Source organism: Salvelinus namaycush, chromosome 19 (genome assembly GCF_016432855.1).
Source record: "Salvelinus namaycush isolate Seneca chromosome 19, SaNama_1.0, whole genome shotgun sequence".
In the NCBI taxonomy this organism is placed as follows: Eukaryota; Metazoa; Chordata; class Actinopteri; order Salmoniformes; family Salmonidae; genus Salvelinus; species Salvelinus namaycush.
Window position 1 is genome coordinate 2,287,076 of NC_052325.1, and position 13,058 is coordinate 2,300,133.

Genomic DNA, 13,058 nt, shown 5'->3' on the forward strand with positions numbered 1-13,058 from the left:
CCCTCTCCTTCCTCTGCAGGAGGACTCCAGTTGACTATGTTCTTACTAAATCCTCTCTCCTTGCTCTGCAGGAGGACTCCAGTTGACTTTGTTCTTACTAAACCCCTCTCCTTGCTCTGCAGGAGGACTCCAGTTGACTTTGTTCTTACTAAACCCCTCTCCTTGCTCTGCAGGAGGACTCCAGTTGACTTTGTTCTTACTAAACCCCCTCTCCTTGCTCTGCAGGAGGACTCCAGTTGACTTTGTTCTTACTAAACCCCCTCTCCTTTCTCTGCAGGAGGACTCCAGTTGACTTTGTTCTTACTAAACCCTCTCTCCTTGCTATGCAGGAGGACTCCAGTTGACTTTGTTCTTACTAAACCCCCTCTCCTTGCTCTGCAGGAGGACTCCAGTTGACTTTGTTCTTACTAAACCCCCTCTCCTTGCTCTGCAGGAGGACTCCAGTTGACTTTGTTCTTACTAAACCCTCTCTCCTTGCTCTGCAGGAGGACTCCAGTTGACTTTGTTCTTACTAAACCCCCTCTCCTTGCTCTGCAGGAGGACTCCAGTTGACTTTGTTCTTACTCAACCCCTCTCCTTCCTCTGCAGGAGGACTCCAGTTGACTTTGTTCTTACTAAATCCTCTCTCCTTGCTCTGCAGGATGACTCTGAGTTCCGGGACAAGATCACTCCCATCTCTGTGTTCATGGAGTTCAGCCTGGACTACCAGCAGGCTGCAGATAAGACCGGTCTACTGCCTATCCTGGAGCAGACTACCCCCACCAACATCTCCAAACAAGTACACATATGTCTTTAACTAAGTCTACATCCCAAATGGCACCCTATTCCCTATATAGTGCACAGGGTTCTGGTCAAAACTAGTGTGCCATATAGGGAGTAGGGAGCCATTTGGGAAGGACAGTAACTGTTGTGATCAGGTATAGAGTAACACATAGTGAGTAGGAGAGGTGGGTCACATGGTTAGTAGGAGAGGTGGGTCACATGGTTAGTAGGAGAGGTGGGTCACATGGTTAGTAGGAGAGGTTGGTCACATGGTTAGTAGGAGAGGTGGGTCACATGGTTAGTAGGAGAGGTGGGTCACATGGGTAGTAGGAGAGGTGGGTCACATGGGTAGTAGGAGAGGTGGGTCACATGGTTAGTAGGAGAGGTTGGTCACATGGTCAGTAGGAGAGCTGGGTCACATGGTTAGTAGGAGAGGTGGGTCACATGGGTAGTAGGAGAGGTGGGTCACATGGTTAGTAGGAGAGGTTGGTCACATGGTTAGTAGGAGAGGTTGGTCACATGGTTAGTAGGAGAGGTGGGTCACATGGTTAGTAGGAGAGGTTGGTCACATGGTTAGTAGGAGAGGTTGGTCACATGGTTAGTAGGAGAGGTTGGTCACATGGTTAGTAGGAGAGGTGGGTCACATGGTTAGTAGGAGAGGTTGGTCACATGGTTAGTAGGAGAGGTTGGTCACATGGTTAGTAGGAGAGGTTGGTCACATGGTTAGTAGGAGAGGTTGGTCACATGGTTAGTAGGAGAGGTTGGTCACATGGTTAGTAGGAGAGGTGGGTCACATGGTTAGTAGGAGAGGTGGGTCACATGGTTAGTAGGAGAGGTTGGTCACATGGTTAGTAGGAGAGGTTGGTCACATGGTTAGTAGGAGAGGTTGGTCACATGGTTAGTAGGAGAGGTTGGTCACATGGTTAGTAGGAGAGGTGGGTCACATGGTTAGTAGGAGAGGTGGGTCACATGGTTAGTAGGAGAGGTGGGTCACATGGTTAGTAGGAGAGGTGGGTCACATAGTGAGTAGGAGAGGTGGGTCACATGGTTAGTACGAGAGGTGGGTCACATGGTTAGTAGGAGAGGTGGGTCACATGGTTAGTAGGAGAGGTGGGTCACATGGTTAGTAGGAGAGGTGGGTCACATGGTTAGTAGGAGAGGTTGGTCACATGGTTAGTAGGAGAGGTGGGTCACATGGTTAGTAGGAGAGGTGGGTCACATGGCTAGTAGGAGAGGTGGGTCACATGGTTAGTAGGAGAGGTTGGTCACATGGTTAGTAGGAGAGGTGGGTCACATGGTTAGTAGGAGAGGTTGGTCACATGGTTAGTAGGAGAGGTTGGTCACATGGTTAGTAGGAGAGGTTGGTCACATGGTTAGTAGGAGAGGTTGGTCACATGGTTAGTAGGAGCGCTGGGTCACATGGTTAGTAGGAGAGGTTGGTCACATGGTTAGTAGGAGAGGTGGGTCACATGGTTAGTAGGAGAGGTTGGTCACATGGTTAGTAGGAGAGGTGGGTCACATGGTTAGTAGGAGAGGTTGGTCACATGGTTAGTAGGAGAGGTTGGTCACATGGTTAGTAGGAGAGGTGGGTCACATGGTTAGTAGGAGAGGTTGGTCACATGGTTAGTAGGAGAGGTGGGTCACATGGTTAGTAGGAGGGTGGGTCACATGGTTAGTAGGAGAGGTTGGTCACATGGTTAGTAGGAGAGGTGGGTCACATGGTTAGTAGGAGGGTGGGTCACATGGTTAGTAGGAGAGGTGGGTCACATGGTTAGTAGGAGAGGTGGGTCACATGGTTAGTAGGATAGGTGGGTCACATGGTTAGTAGGAGAGGTGGGTCACATGGTTAGTAGGAGAGGTGGGTCACATGGTTAGTAGGAGGGTGGGTCACATGGTTAGTAGGATAGGTGGGTCACATGGTTAGTAGGAGAGGAGGGTCACATGGTTAGTAGGAGAGGTGGGTCACATGGTTAGTAGGAGAGGTGGGTCACATGGTTAGTAGGAGAGGTGGGTCACATGGTTAGTAGGAGAGGTGGGTCACATGGTTAGTAGGAGAGGTGGGTCACATGGTTAGTAGGAGAGGTGGGTCACATGGTTAGTAGGAGAGGTGGGTCACATGGTTAGTAGGAGAGGTGGGTCACATGGTTAGTAGGAGAGCTGGGGCACATGGTTAGTAGGAGAGGTGGGTCACATGGTTAGTAGGAGGAGAGGTGGGTCACATGGTTAGTAGGAGAGGTGGGTCACATGGTTAGTAGGATAGGTGGGTCACATGGTTAGTAGGAGAGGTGGGTCACATGGTTAGTAGGAGAGGTGGGTCACATGGGTAGTAGGAGAGGTGGGTCACATGGTTAGTTGGCGAGGTGGGTCACATGGTTAGTAGGAGAGGTGGGTCACATGGTTAGTAGGAGAGGTGGGTCACATGGTTAGTAGGAGAGGTTGGTCACATGGTTAGTAGGAGAGGTGGGTCACATGGTTAGTAGGAGAGGTGGGTCACATGGTTAGTAGGAGAGGTGGGTCACATGGTTAGTAGGAGAGGTGGGTCACATGGTTAGTAGGAGAGGTGGGTCACATGGTTAGTAGGAGAGGTGGGTCACATGGTTAGTAGGAGAGGTGGGTCACATGGTTAGTAGGATAGGTGGGTCACATGGTTAGTAGGAGAGGTGGGTCACATGGTTAGTAGGAGAGGTGGGTCACATGGGTAGTAGGAGAGGTGGGTCACATGGGTAGTAGGAGAGGTGGGTCACATGGTTAGTAGGAGAGGTGGGTCACATGGTTAGTAGGAGAGGTGGGTCACATGGTTAGTAGGAGAGGTGGGTCACATGGTTAGTAGGAGAGGTGGGTCACATGGTTAGTAGGAGAGGTGGGTCACATGGTTAGTAGGAGAGGTGGGTCACATGGTTAGTAGGAGAGGTGGGTCACATGGTTAGTAGGAGAGGTGGGTCACATGGTTAGTAGGAGGGTGGGTCAAGTTTGTTGGGTAAACAAACGGTCTGCTTGTGACAATGTTTTTCAGGCCCATGTCCTACTGGACTGTGGAGATGACAACATCTGCAAGCCAGACCTCAAGCTGTCTGTAGTGAGGTGAGTGCTCCGTCACTTGTTAAGTTAACTCCTCTTCCAGGATCTCATGCCTCATTCATTCATTCCTATAACAGCTGTCTGTAGTGAGGTGAGTGCTCCGTCACTTGTTAAGTTACCTCCTCTTCCAGGATCTCATGCCTCATTCATTCATTCCTATAACAGCTAGCCAAGTCGAGCTGTTTTTGGTCTGGTTACACATCCACCGTAGTTGTTGAAATCATGTTGGAAAGGACAAAGTGATGTAGAATATACATCCACCGTAGTTGTTGAAACTATGCTGGAAAAGGACAAAGTGATGTAGAATATCTCAGCCAGCACAGTAAGGTTCTGGTTGACCATCTAGTGTGAATCAGGCATCAGTGAGATGGTCCTAACTTTTCCATTAGGGTTTTCTTTCTACTACCAGTGACCAGAAGGAGATTGTCCTGACTGAGTAACATTACAAAATCCCAGACATCTTCCCAGGGTTTTCTGAAATCCTAATTGGACCAAGATTTCTGACAAACCTAGGAATTTTGGCATAGCAAAATTATGGAAACTTTCCCATAGTCTTAACTCCATTCTGTCAATCTGATCTCTGACCTCCCCAGTGACCAGAAGCAGATCATTCTGTTAATCTGATCTCTGACCTCCCCAGTGACCAGAAGCAGATCATTCTGTTAATCTGATCTCTGACCTCCCCAGTGACCAGAAGCAGATCTACATAGGAGATGACAACCCCTTGACCCTGGAGGTGACAGCGGAGAACCGAGGAGAGGGGGCGTACGAGGCAGAGCTACATGTCTTCCTTCCTCCCCAGGCTGACTTCACTGGGGTCGTACGCAACAGTGAGGTAAAATAAAATAGAGGCCAGTGAAGACGACTAGACTTGTCTCGGGCACCAGATGTAACAGATGTGATTGTACTTCGTAACTCTCTTGCGTTGTGTTTTTAAACCAAAGTACTGTCCAGCCAGCGATCTCAGTTGATTGGTGTTTATTCTGACGATAGACACAAGGAAGCAGATTAGATGTGCAGGACAACAGCATATATTGATGGCTGTAGATTCGTGATACGTTTTTTTTTGCAGGGAAATGACTGTGAATTAGCAAGGGGGAGCTAATGCGACCATTCCAAATAGAGAATGCTAGCTAACTCGTTCTCTTACAGCGATAACATACAAATAGAGCATGCTAGCTAACTCGTTCTCTTACAGCGATAACGTACAAATAGAGCATGCTAGCTAACTCGTTCTCTTACAGCGATAACATACTATTAGAGAATGCTAGCTAACTCGTTCTCTTACAGCGATAACATACTATTAGAGAATGCTAGCTAACTCGTTCTCTTACAGCGATAACATACAAATAGGGCATGCTAGCTAACTCGTTCTCTTACAGCGATAACATACAAATAGAGCATGCTAGCTAACTCGTTCTCTTACAGCGATAACATACAAATAGAGCATGCTAGCTAACTCGTTCTCTTACAGCGATAACATACAAATAGAGCATGCTAGCTAACTCGTTCTCTTACAGCGATAACGTACAAATAGAGCATGCTAGCTAACTCGTTCTCTTACAGTGATAACATACTAATAGAGAATGCTAGCTAACTCGTTCTCTTACAGCGATAACATACTATTAGAGCATGCTAGCTAACTCGTTCTCTTACAGCGATAACGTACAAATAGAGCATGCTAGCTAACTCGTTCTCTTACAGCGATAACATACTATTAGAGCATGCTAGCTAACTCGTTCTCTTACAGCGATAACGTACAAATAGAGCATGCTAGCTAACTCGTTCTCTTACAGCGATAACATACAAATAGGGCATGCTAGCTAACTCGTTCTCTTACAGCGATAACATACTATTAGAGTATTCTAGCTAACTCTCTCTTACAGCGATAACATCCTAGTAGAGTATTCTAGCTAACTCTATATTACAGCGATAACATCCTAGTAGAGAATGCTAGCTAACTCGTTCTCTTACAGCGATAACGTACAAATAGAGCATGCTAGGTAACTCGTTCTCTTACAGCGATAACGTACAAATAGGGCATGCTAGCTAACTCGTTCTCTTACAGCGATAACATACTATTAGAGAATGCTAGCTAACTCGTTCTCTTACAGCGATAACGTACAAATAGAGCATGCTAGCTAACTCGTTCTCTTACAGCGATAACATACTATTGGAGCATGCTAGCTAACTCGTTCTCTTACAGCGATAACATACTATTAGAGAATGCTAGCTAACTCGTTCTCTTACAGCGATAACGTACAAATAGAGCATGCTAGCTAACTCGTTCTCTTACAGCGATAACATACAAATAGAGCATGCTAGCTAACTCGTTCTCTTACAGCGATAACGTACAAATAGAGCATGCTAGCTAACTCGTTCTCTTACAGCGATAACATACAAATAGAGCATGCTAGCTAACTCGTTCTCTTACAGCGATAACGTACAAATAGAGAATGCTAGCTAACTCGTTCTCTTACAGCGATAACATACTATTAGAGAATGCTAGCTAACTCGTTCTCTTACAGCGATAACATACTATTAGAGCATGCTAGCTAACTCGTTCTCTTACAGCGATAACGTACAAATAGAGCATGCTAGCTAACTCGTTCTCTTACAGCGATAACATACTATTAGAGAATGCTAGCTAACTCGTTCTCTTACAGCGATAACATACTATTAGAGAATGCTAGCTAACTCGTTCTCTTACAGCGATAACGTACAAATAGAGCATGCTAGCTAACTCGTTCTCTTACAGCGATAACATACTATTAGAGCATGCTAGCTAACTCGTTCTCTTACAGCGATAACGTACAAATAGAGCATGCTAGCTAACTCGTTCTCTTACAGCGATAACGTACAAATAGAGCATGCTAGCTAACTCGTTCTCTTACAGCGATAACATACTATTAGAGCATGCTAGCTAACTCGTTCTCTTACAGCGATAACGTACAAATAGAGCATGCTAGCTAACTCGTTCTCTTACAGCGATAACGTACAAATAGAGCATGCTAGCTAACTCGTTCTCTTACAGCGATAACATACTATTAGAGCATGCTAGCTAACTCGTTCTCTTACAGCGATAACGTACAAATAGAGCATGCTAGCTAACTCGTTCTCTTACAGCGATAACATACAAATAGGGCATGCTAGCTAACTCTCTCTTACAGCGATAACATCCTAGTAGAGTATTCTAGCTAACTCTCTCTTACAGCGATAACATCCTAGTAGAGTATTCTAGCTAACTCTCTCTTACAGCGATAACATCCTAGTAGAGTATTCTAGCTAACTCGTTCTCTTACAGCGATAACGTACAAATAGAGCATGCTAGGTAACTCGTTCTCTTACAGCGATAACGTACAAATAGGGCATGCTAGCTAACTCGTTCTCTTACAGCGATAACATACTATTAGAGCATGCTAGCTAACTCGTTCTCTTACAGCGATAACGTACAAATAGGGCATGCTAGCTAACTCGTTCTCTTACAGCGATAACATACTATTAGAGAATGCTAGCTAACTCGTTCTCTTACAGCGATAACATACTATTAGAGAATGCTAGCTAACTCGTTCTCTTACAGCGATAACGTACAAATAGAGCATGCTAGCTAACTCGTTCTCTTACAGCGATAACATACTATTAGAGCATGCTAGCTAACTCGTTCTCTTACAGCGATAACATACTAGTAGAGAATGCTAGCTAACTCTCTCTTACAGCGATAACATCCTAGTAGAGAATGCTAGCTAACTCGTTCTCTTACAGCGATAACGTACAAATAGAGCATGCTAGCTAACTCGTTCTCTTACAGCGATAACGTACAAATAGGGCATGCTAGCTAATTCGTTCTCTTACAGCGATAACATACTATTAGAGAATGCTAGCTAACTCGTTCTCTTACAGCGATAACATACTATTAGAGAATGCTAGCAAACTCGTTCTCTTACAGCGATAACATACTATTAGAGAATGCTAGCTAACTCGTTCTCTTACAGCGATAACGTACAAATAGAGCATGCTAGCTAACTCGTTCTCTTACAGCGATAACGTACAAATAGGGCATGCTAGCTAACTCGTTCTCTTACAGCGATAACATACTATTAGAGAATGCTAGCTAACTCGTTCTCTTACAGCGATAACGTACAAATAGAGCATGCTAGCTAACTCGTTCTCTTACAGCGATAACATACTATTAGAGCATGCTAGCTAACTCGTTCTCTTACAGCGATAACATACAAATAGAGAATGCTAGCTAACTCGTTCTCTTACAGCGATAACGTACAAATAGAGAATTCTAGCTAACTCTCTCTTACAGCGATAACATCCTAGTAGAGTATTCTAGCTAACTCTCTCTTACAGCGATAACATCCTAGTAGAGTATTCTAGCTAACTCTCTCTTACAGCGATAACATCCTAGTAGAGTATTCTAGCTAACTCTCTCTTACAGCGATAACATCCTAGTAGAGTATTCTAGCTAACTCTTTCTCTTACAGCGATAACGTACAAATAGAGCATGCTAGCTAACTCGTTCTCTTACAGCGATAACATACAAATAGAGCATGCTAGCTAACTCGTTCTCTTACAGCGATAACGTACAAATAGAGAATGCTAGCTAACTCGTTCTCTTACAGCGATAACATACTATTAGAGCATGCTAGCTAACTCGTTCTCTTACAGCGATAACGTACAAATAGAGAATGCTAGCTAACTCGTTCTCTTACAGCGATAACATACAAATAGAGCATGCTAGCTAACTCGTTCTCTTACAGCGATAACGTACAAATAGAGCATGCTAGCTAACTCGTTCTCTTACAGCGATAACATACAAATAGAGCATGCTAGCTAACTCGTTCTCTTACAGCGATAACGTACAAATAGAGAATGCTAGCTAACTCGTTCTCTTACAGCGATAACATACTATTAGAGAATGCTAGCTAACTCGTTCTCTTACAGCGATAACATACTATTAGAGCATGCTAGCTAACTCGTTCTCTTACAGCGATAACGTACAAATAGAGCATGCTAGCTAACTCGTTCTCTTACAGCGATAACATACAAATAGAGCATGCTAGCTAACTCGTTCTCTTACAGCGATAACATCCTAGTAGAGTATTCTAGCTAACTCTCTCTTACAGCGATAACATCCTAGTAGAGTATTCTAGCTAACTCTCTCTTACAGCGATAACATACTATTAGAGAATGCTAGCTAACTCGTTCTCTTACAGCGATAACGTACAAATAGAGCATGCTAGCTAACTCGTTCTCTTACAGCGATAACATACTATTAGAGCATGCTAGCTAACTCGTTCTCTTACAGCGATAACATACTATTAGAGAATGCTAGCTAACTCGTTCTCTTACAGCGATAACGTACAAATAGAGCATGCTAGCTAACTCGTTCTCTTACAGCGATAACGTACAAATAGGGCATGCTAGCTAACTCGTTCTCTTACAGCGATAACATACTATTAGAGAATGCTAGCTAACTCGTTCTCTTACAGCGATAACATACTATTAGAGAATGCTAGCTAACTCGTTCTCTTACAGCGATAACGTACAAATAGAGCATGCTAGCTAACTCGTTCTCTTACAGCGATAACATCCTAGTAGAGTATTCTAGCTAACTCTCTCTTACAGCGATAACATCCTAGTAGAGTATTCTAGCTAACTCTCTCTTACAGCGATAACATACTATTAGAGAATGCTAGCTAACTCGTTCTCTTACAGCGATAACGTACAAATAGAGCATGCTAGCTAACTCGTTCTCTTACAGCGATAACGTACAAATAGGGCATGCTAGCTAACTCGTTCTCTTACAGCGATAACATACTATTAGAGAATGCTAGCTAACTCGTTCTCTTACAGCGATAACATACTATTAGAGAATGCTAGCAAACTCGTTCTCTTACAGCGATAACATACTATTAGAGAATGCTAGCTAACTCGTTCTCTTACAGCGATAACGTACAAATAGAGCATGCTAGCTAACTCGTTCTCTTACAGCGATAACGTACAAATAGGGCATGCTAGCTAACTCGTTCTCTTACAGCGATAACATACTATTAGAGAATGCTAGCTAACTCGTTCTCTTACAGCGATAACGTACAAATAGAGCATGCTAGCTAACTCGTTCTCTTACAGCGATAACATACTATTAGAGCATGCTAGCTAACTCGTTCTCTTACAGCGATAACATACAAATAGAGAATGCTAGCTAACTCGTTCTCTTACAGCGATAACGTACAAATAGAGAATGCTAGCTAACTCTCTCTTACAGCGATAACATCCTAGTAGAGTATTCTAGCTAACTCTCTCTTACAGCGATAACATCCTAGTAGAGTATTCTAGCTAACTCTCTCTTACAGCGATAACATCCTAGTAGAGTATTCTAGCTAACTCTCTCTTACAGCGATAACATCCTATTAGAGCATGCTAGCTAACTCGTTCTCTTACAGCGATAACGTACAAATAGAGCATGCTAGCTAACTCGTTCTCTTACAGCGATAACATACAAATAGAGCATGCTAGCTAACTCGTTCTCTTACAGCGATAACGTACAAATAGAGCATGCTAGCTAACTCGTTCTCTTACAGCGATAACATACTATTAGAGCATGCTAGCTAACTCGTTCTCTTACAGCGATAACATACTATTAGAGCATGCTAGCTAACTCGTTCTCTTACAGCGATAACATACTATTAGAGCATGCTAGCTAACTCGTTCTCTTACACCGATAACGGACAAAAGCACATCCCAGGATGCTCCCAATATCTAACAGGCACTGTACACATACTGTGTCTATCGGAATATATAAACATGGAATAGATTTTTCTGCAGTGTCAGGTGGAAACTTAACCAACCATCTTTCATCAGCTTCACTCAGTGTAAATTACACATTAGAAACACCTTCCTAATATTGAGTATCACCCCCTTTTGCCCTCAGAACAGCCTCAGTTCGTCGGGTCCATGGACTCTACAAGGTGTCGAAAGTATTCCACAGGGATGCTGACCCATGTTGACTCCAATGCTTCCCACAGTTGTGTCAAGATGGCTGGATGTCCTTTGGGTGGTGAACCATTCTTGATACACATACAGGAAACTGTTGAGCATGGAAAAACCCAGCAACGTTGCCGTTCTTGACCCACACAAACCGGTGTGCCTGGCACCTACTACCATACCCCGTTCAAAAGCACTTAAATATTTTGTTTCAAGGCTTAAAAATAATGATTTAACCTGTCTCCTCCCCTTCTATTCTACACTGATTGAAGTGTATTTAACAAGTGACATCAATAAGGGATCATAGCTTTCACCTGGTCAGTCTATGTCATGGAAAGAGCAGGTGTTCCTAATGTTTTGTACACTCAGTGTAGTCTTGCCTCTGTGTGCTGAGTGTTCCCCCACTGTCTGATCGTGGTGTGTGTGGGACACACCCCAAAGGGAAGGACAATACAACAGTTTGTGGGTTTTGACAATGAAATATGAAACCGATGGATTGCATTAGTCAAGCTGATAGATCCTATTCATTTCTCCGTCCCAGACTCTGTATGACTTTCCTGTGCATCACCCGGTACAGTGGTGGCTAGGTTATCCATTACATAAGGTGTTAAATCAAATTAAAATCAATAAAAAATGTCCCGTGCGGCCGAATACAACAGGTGTTGTAGACCTTACAGTGAAACGCTTAATTGCAAGCCTTTAACCAACAATGCAGTTTTAAGAAAAATAAGGGGTAAAGTAAAAAAAATAGAAAATAAAATAAAAGTAACAAGTAATTAAACATCAGCAATAAAATAACAGTAGCGAGACTATATACAGGGAGTACAGGTAATGAGTCAATGTGGAGGCTATCTACAGGGAGTACCGGTAATGAGTCAATGTGGAGGCTATATACAGGAGTACCGGTAATGAGTCAATGTGGAGGCTATATACAGGGAGTACAGGTAATGAGTCAATGTGGAGGCTATCTACAGGGAGTACCGGTAATGAGTCAATGTGGAGGCTATATACAGGAGTACCGGTAATGAGTCAATGTGGAGGCTATCTACAGGGGGTACCGGTAATGAGTCAATGTGGAGGCTATATACAGGGGGTACCGGTACAGAGTCAATGTGGAGGCTATATACAGGGGTACCGGTAATGAGTCAATGTGGAGGCTATATACAGGGGGTACCGGTACAGAGTCAATGTGGAGGCTATATACAGGGGTACCGGTAATGAGTCAATGTGGAGGCTATATACAGGGGTACCGGTAATGAGTCAATGTGGAGGCTATATACAGGAGTACCGGTAATGAGTCAATGTGGAGGCTATATACAGGGGGTACCGGTACAGAGTCAATGTGGAGGCTATCTACAGGGGGTACCGGTAATGAGTCAATGTGGAGGCTATATACAGGGGGTACCGGTACAGAGTCAATGTGGAGGCTATCTACAGGGGGTACCGGTAATGAGTCAATGTGGAGGCTATATACAGGGGGTACCGGTACAGAGTCAATGTGGAGGCTATATACAGGGGGTACCTGTACAGAGTCAATGTGGAGGCTATATACAGGGGGTACCGGTACAGAGTCAATGTGGAGGCTATATACAGGGGGTAACGGTACAGAGTCAATGTGGAGGCTATATACAGGGGGTACCAGTACAGAGTCAATGTGGAGGCTATATACAGGGGGTACCTGTACAGAGTCAATGTGGAGGCTATATACAGGGGGTACCGGTACAGAGTCAATGTGGAGGCTATATACAGGGGGTAACGGTACAGAGTCAATGTGGAGGCTATATACAGGGGGTAACGGTACAGAGTCAATGTGGAGGCTATATACAGGGGGTACCGGTAATGAGTCAATGTGGAGGCTATATACAGGGGGTAACGGTACAGAGTCAATGTGGAGGCTATATACAGGGGGTACCGGTACAGAGTCAATGTGGAGGCTATATACAGGGGGTACCTGTACAGAGTCAATGTGGAGGCTATATACAGGGGGTACCGGTACAGAGTCAATGTGGAGGCTATATACAGGGGGTACCGATACAGAGTCAATGTGGAGGCTATATACAGGGTGTTACGGTACAGAGTCAATGTGGAGGCTATATACAGGGGGTACCGGTACAGAGTCAATGTGGAGGCTATATACAGGTGGTACCGGTACAGAGTCAATGTGGAGGCTATATACAGGGTGTTACGGTACAGAGTCAATGTGGAGGCTATATACAGGGTGTTAC

General features: G+C 44.3%; 1 protein-coding gene across 1 annotated transcript in view; it reads left to right on the top strand.

Annotated features, from left to right (window-relative positions):
• LOC120064520 (integrin alpha-V-like) overlaps positions 1 to 13,058 on the top strand; it is a 92,300-nt gene that overhangs the window by 66,990 nt on the left and 12,252 nt on the right. Inside the window, exons 23-25 of the mRNA XM_039015134.1 lie at positions 641 to 778; positions 3,776 to 3,843; positions 4,528 to 4,675. Of these exons, the coding sequence (XP_038871062.1) occupies positions 641 to 778; positions 3,776 to 3,843; positions 4,528 to 4,675 (354 nt within the window). The remainder of the gene's footprint in view (positions 1 to 640; positions 779 to 3,775; positions 3,844 to 4,527; positions 4,676 to 13,058) is intronic.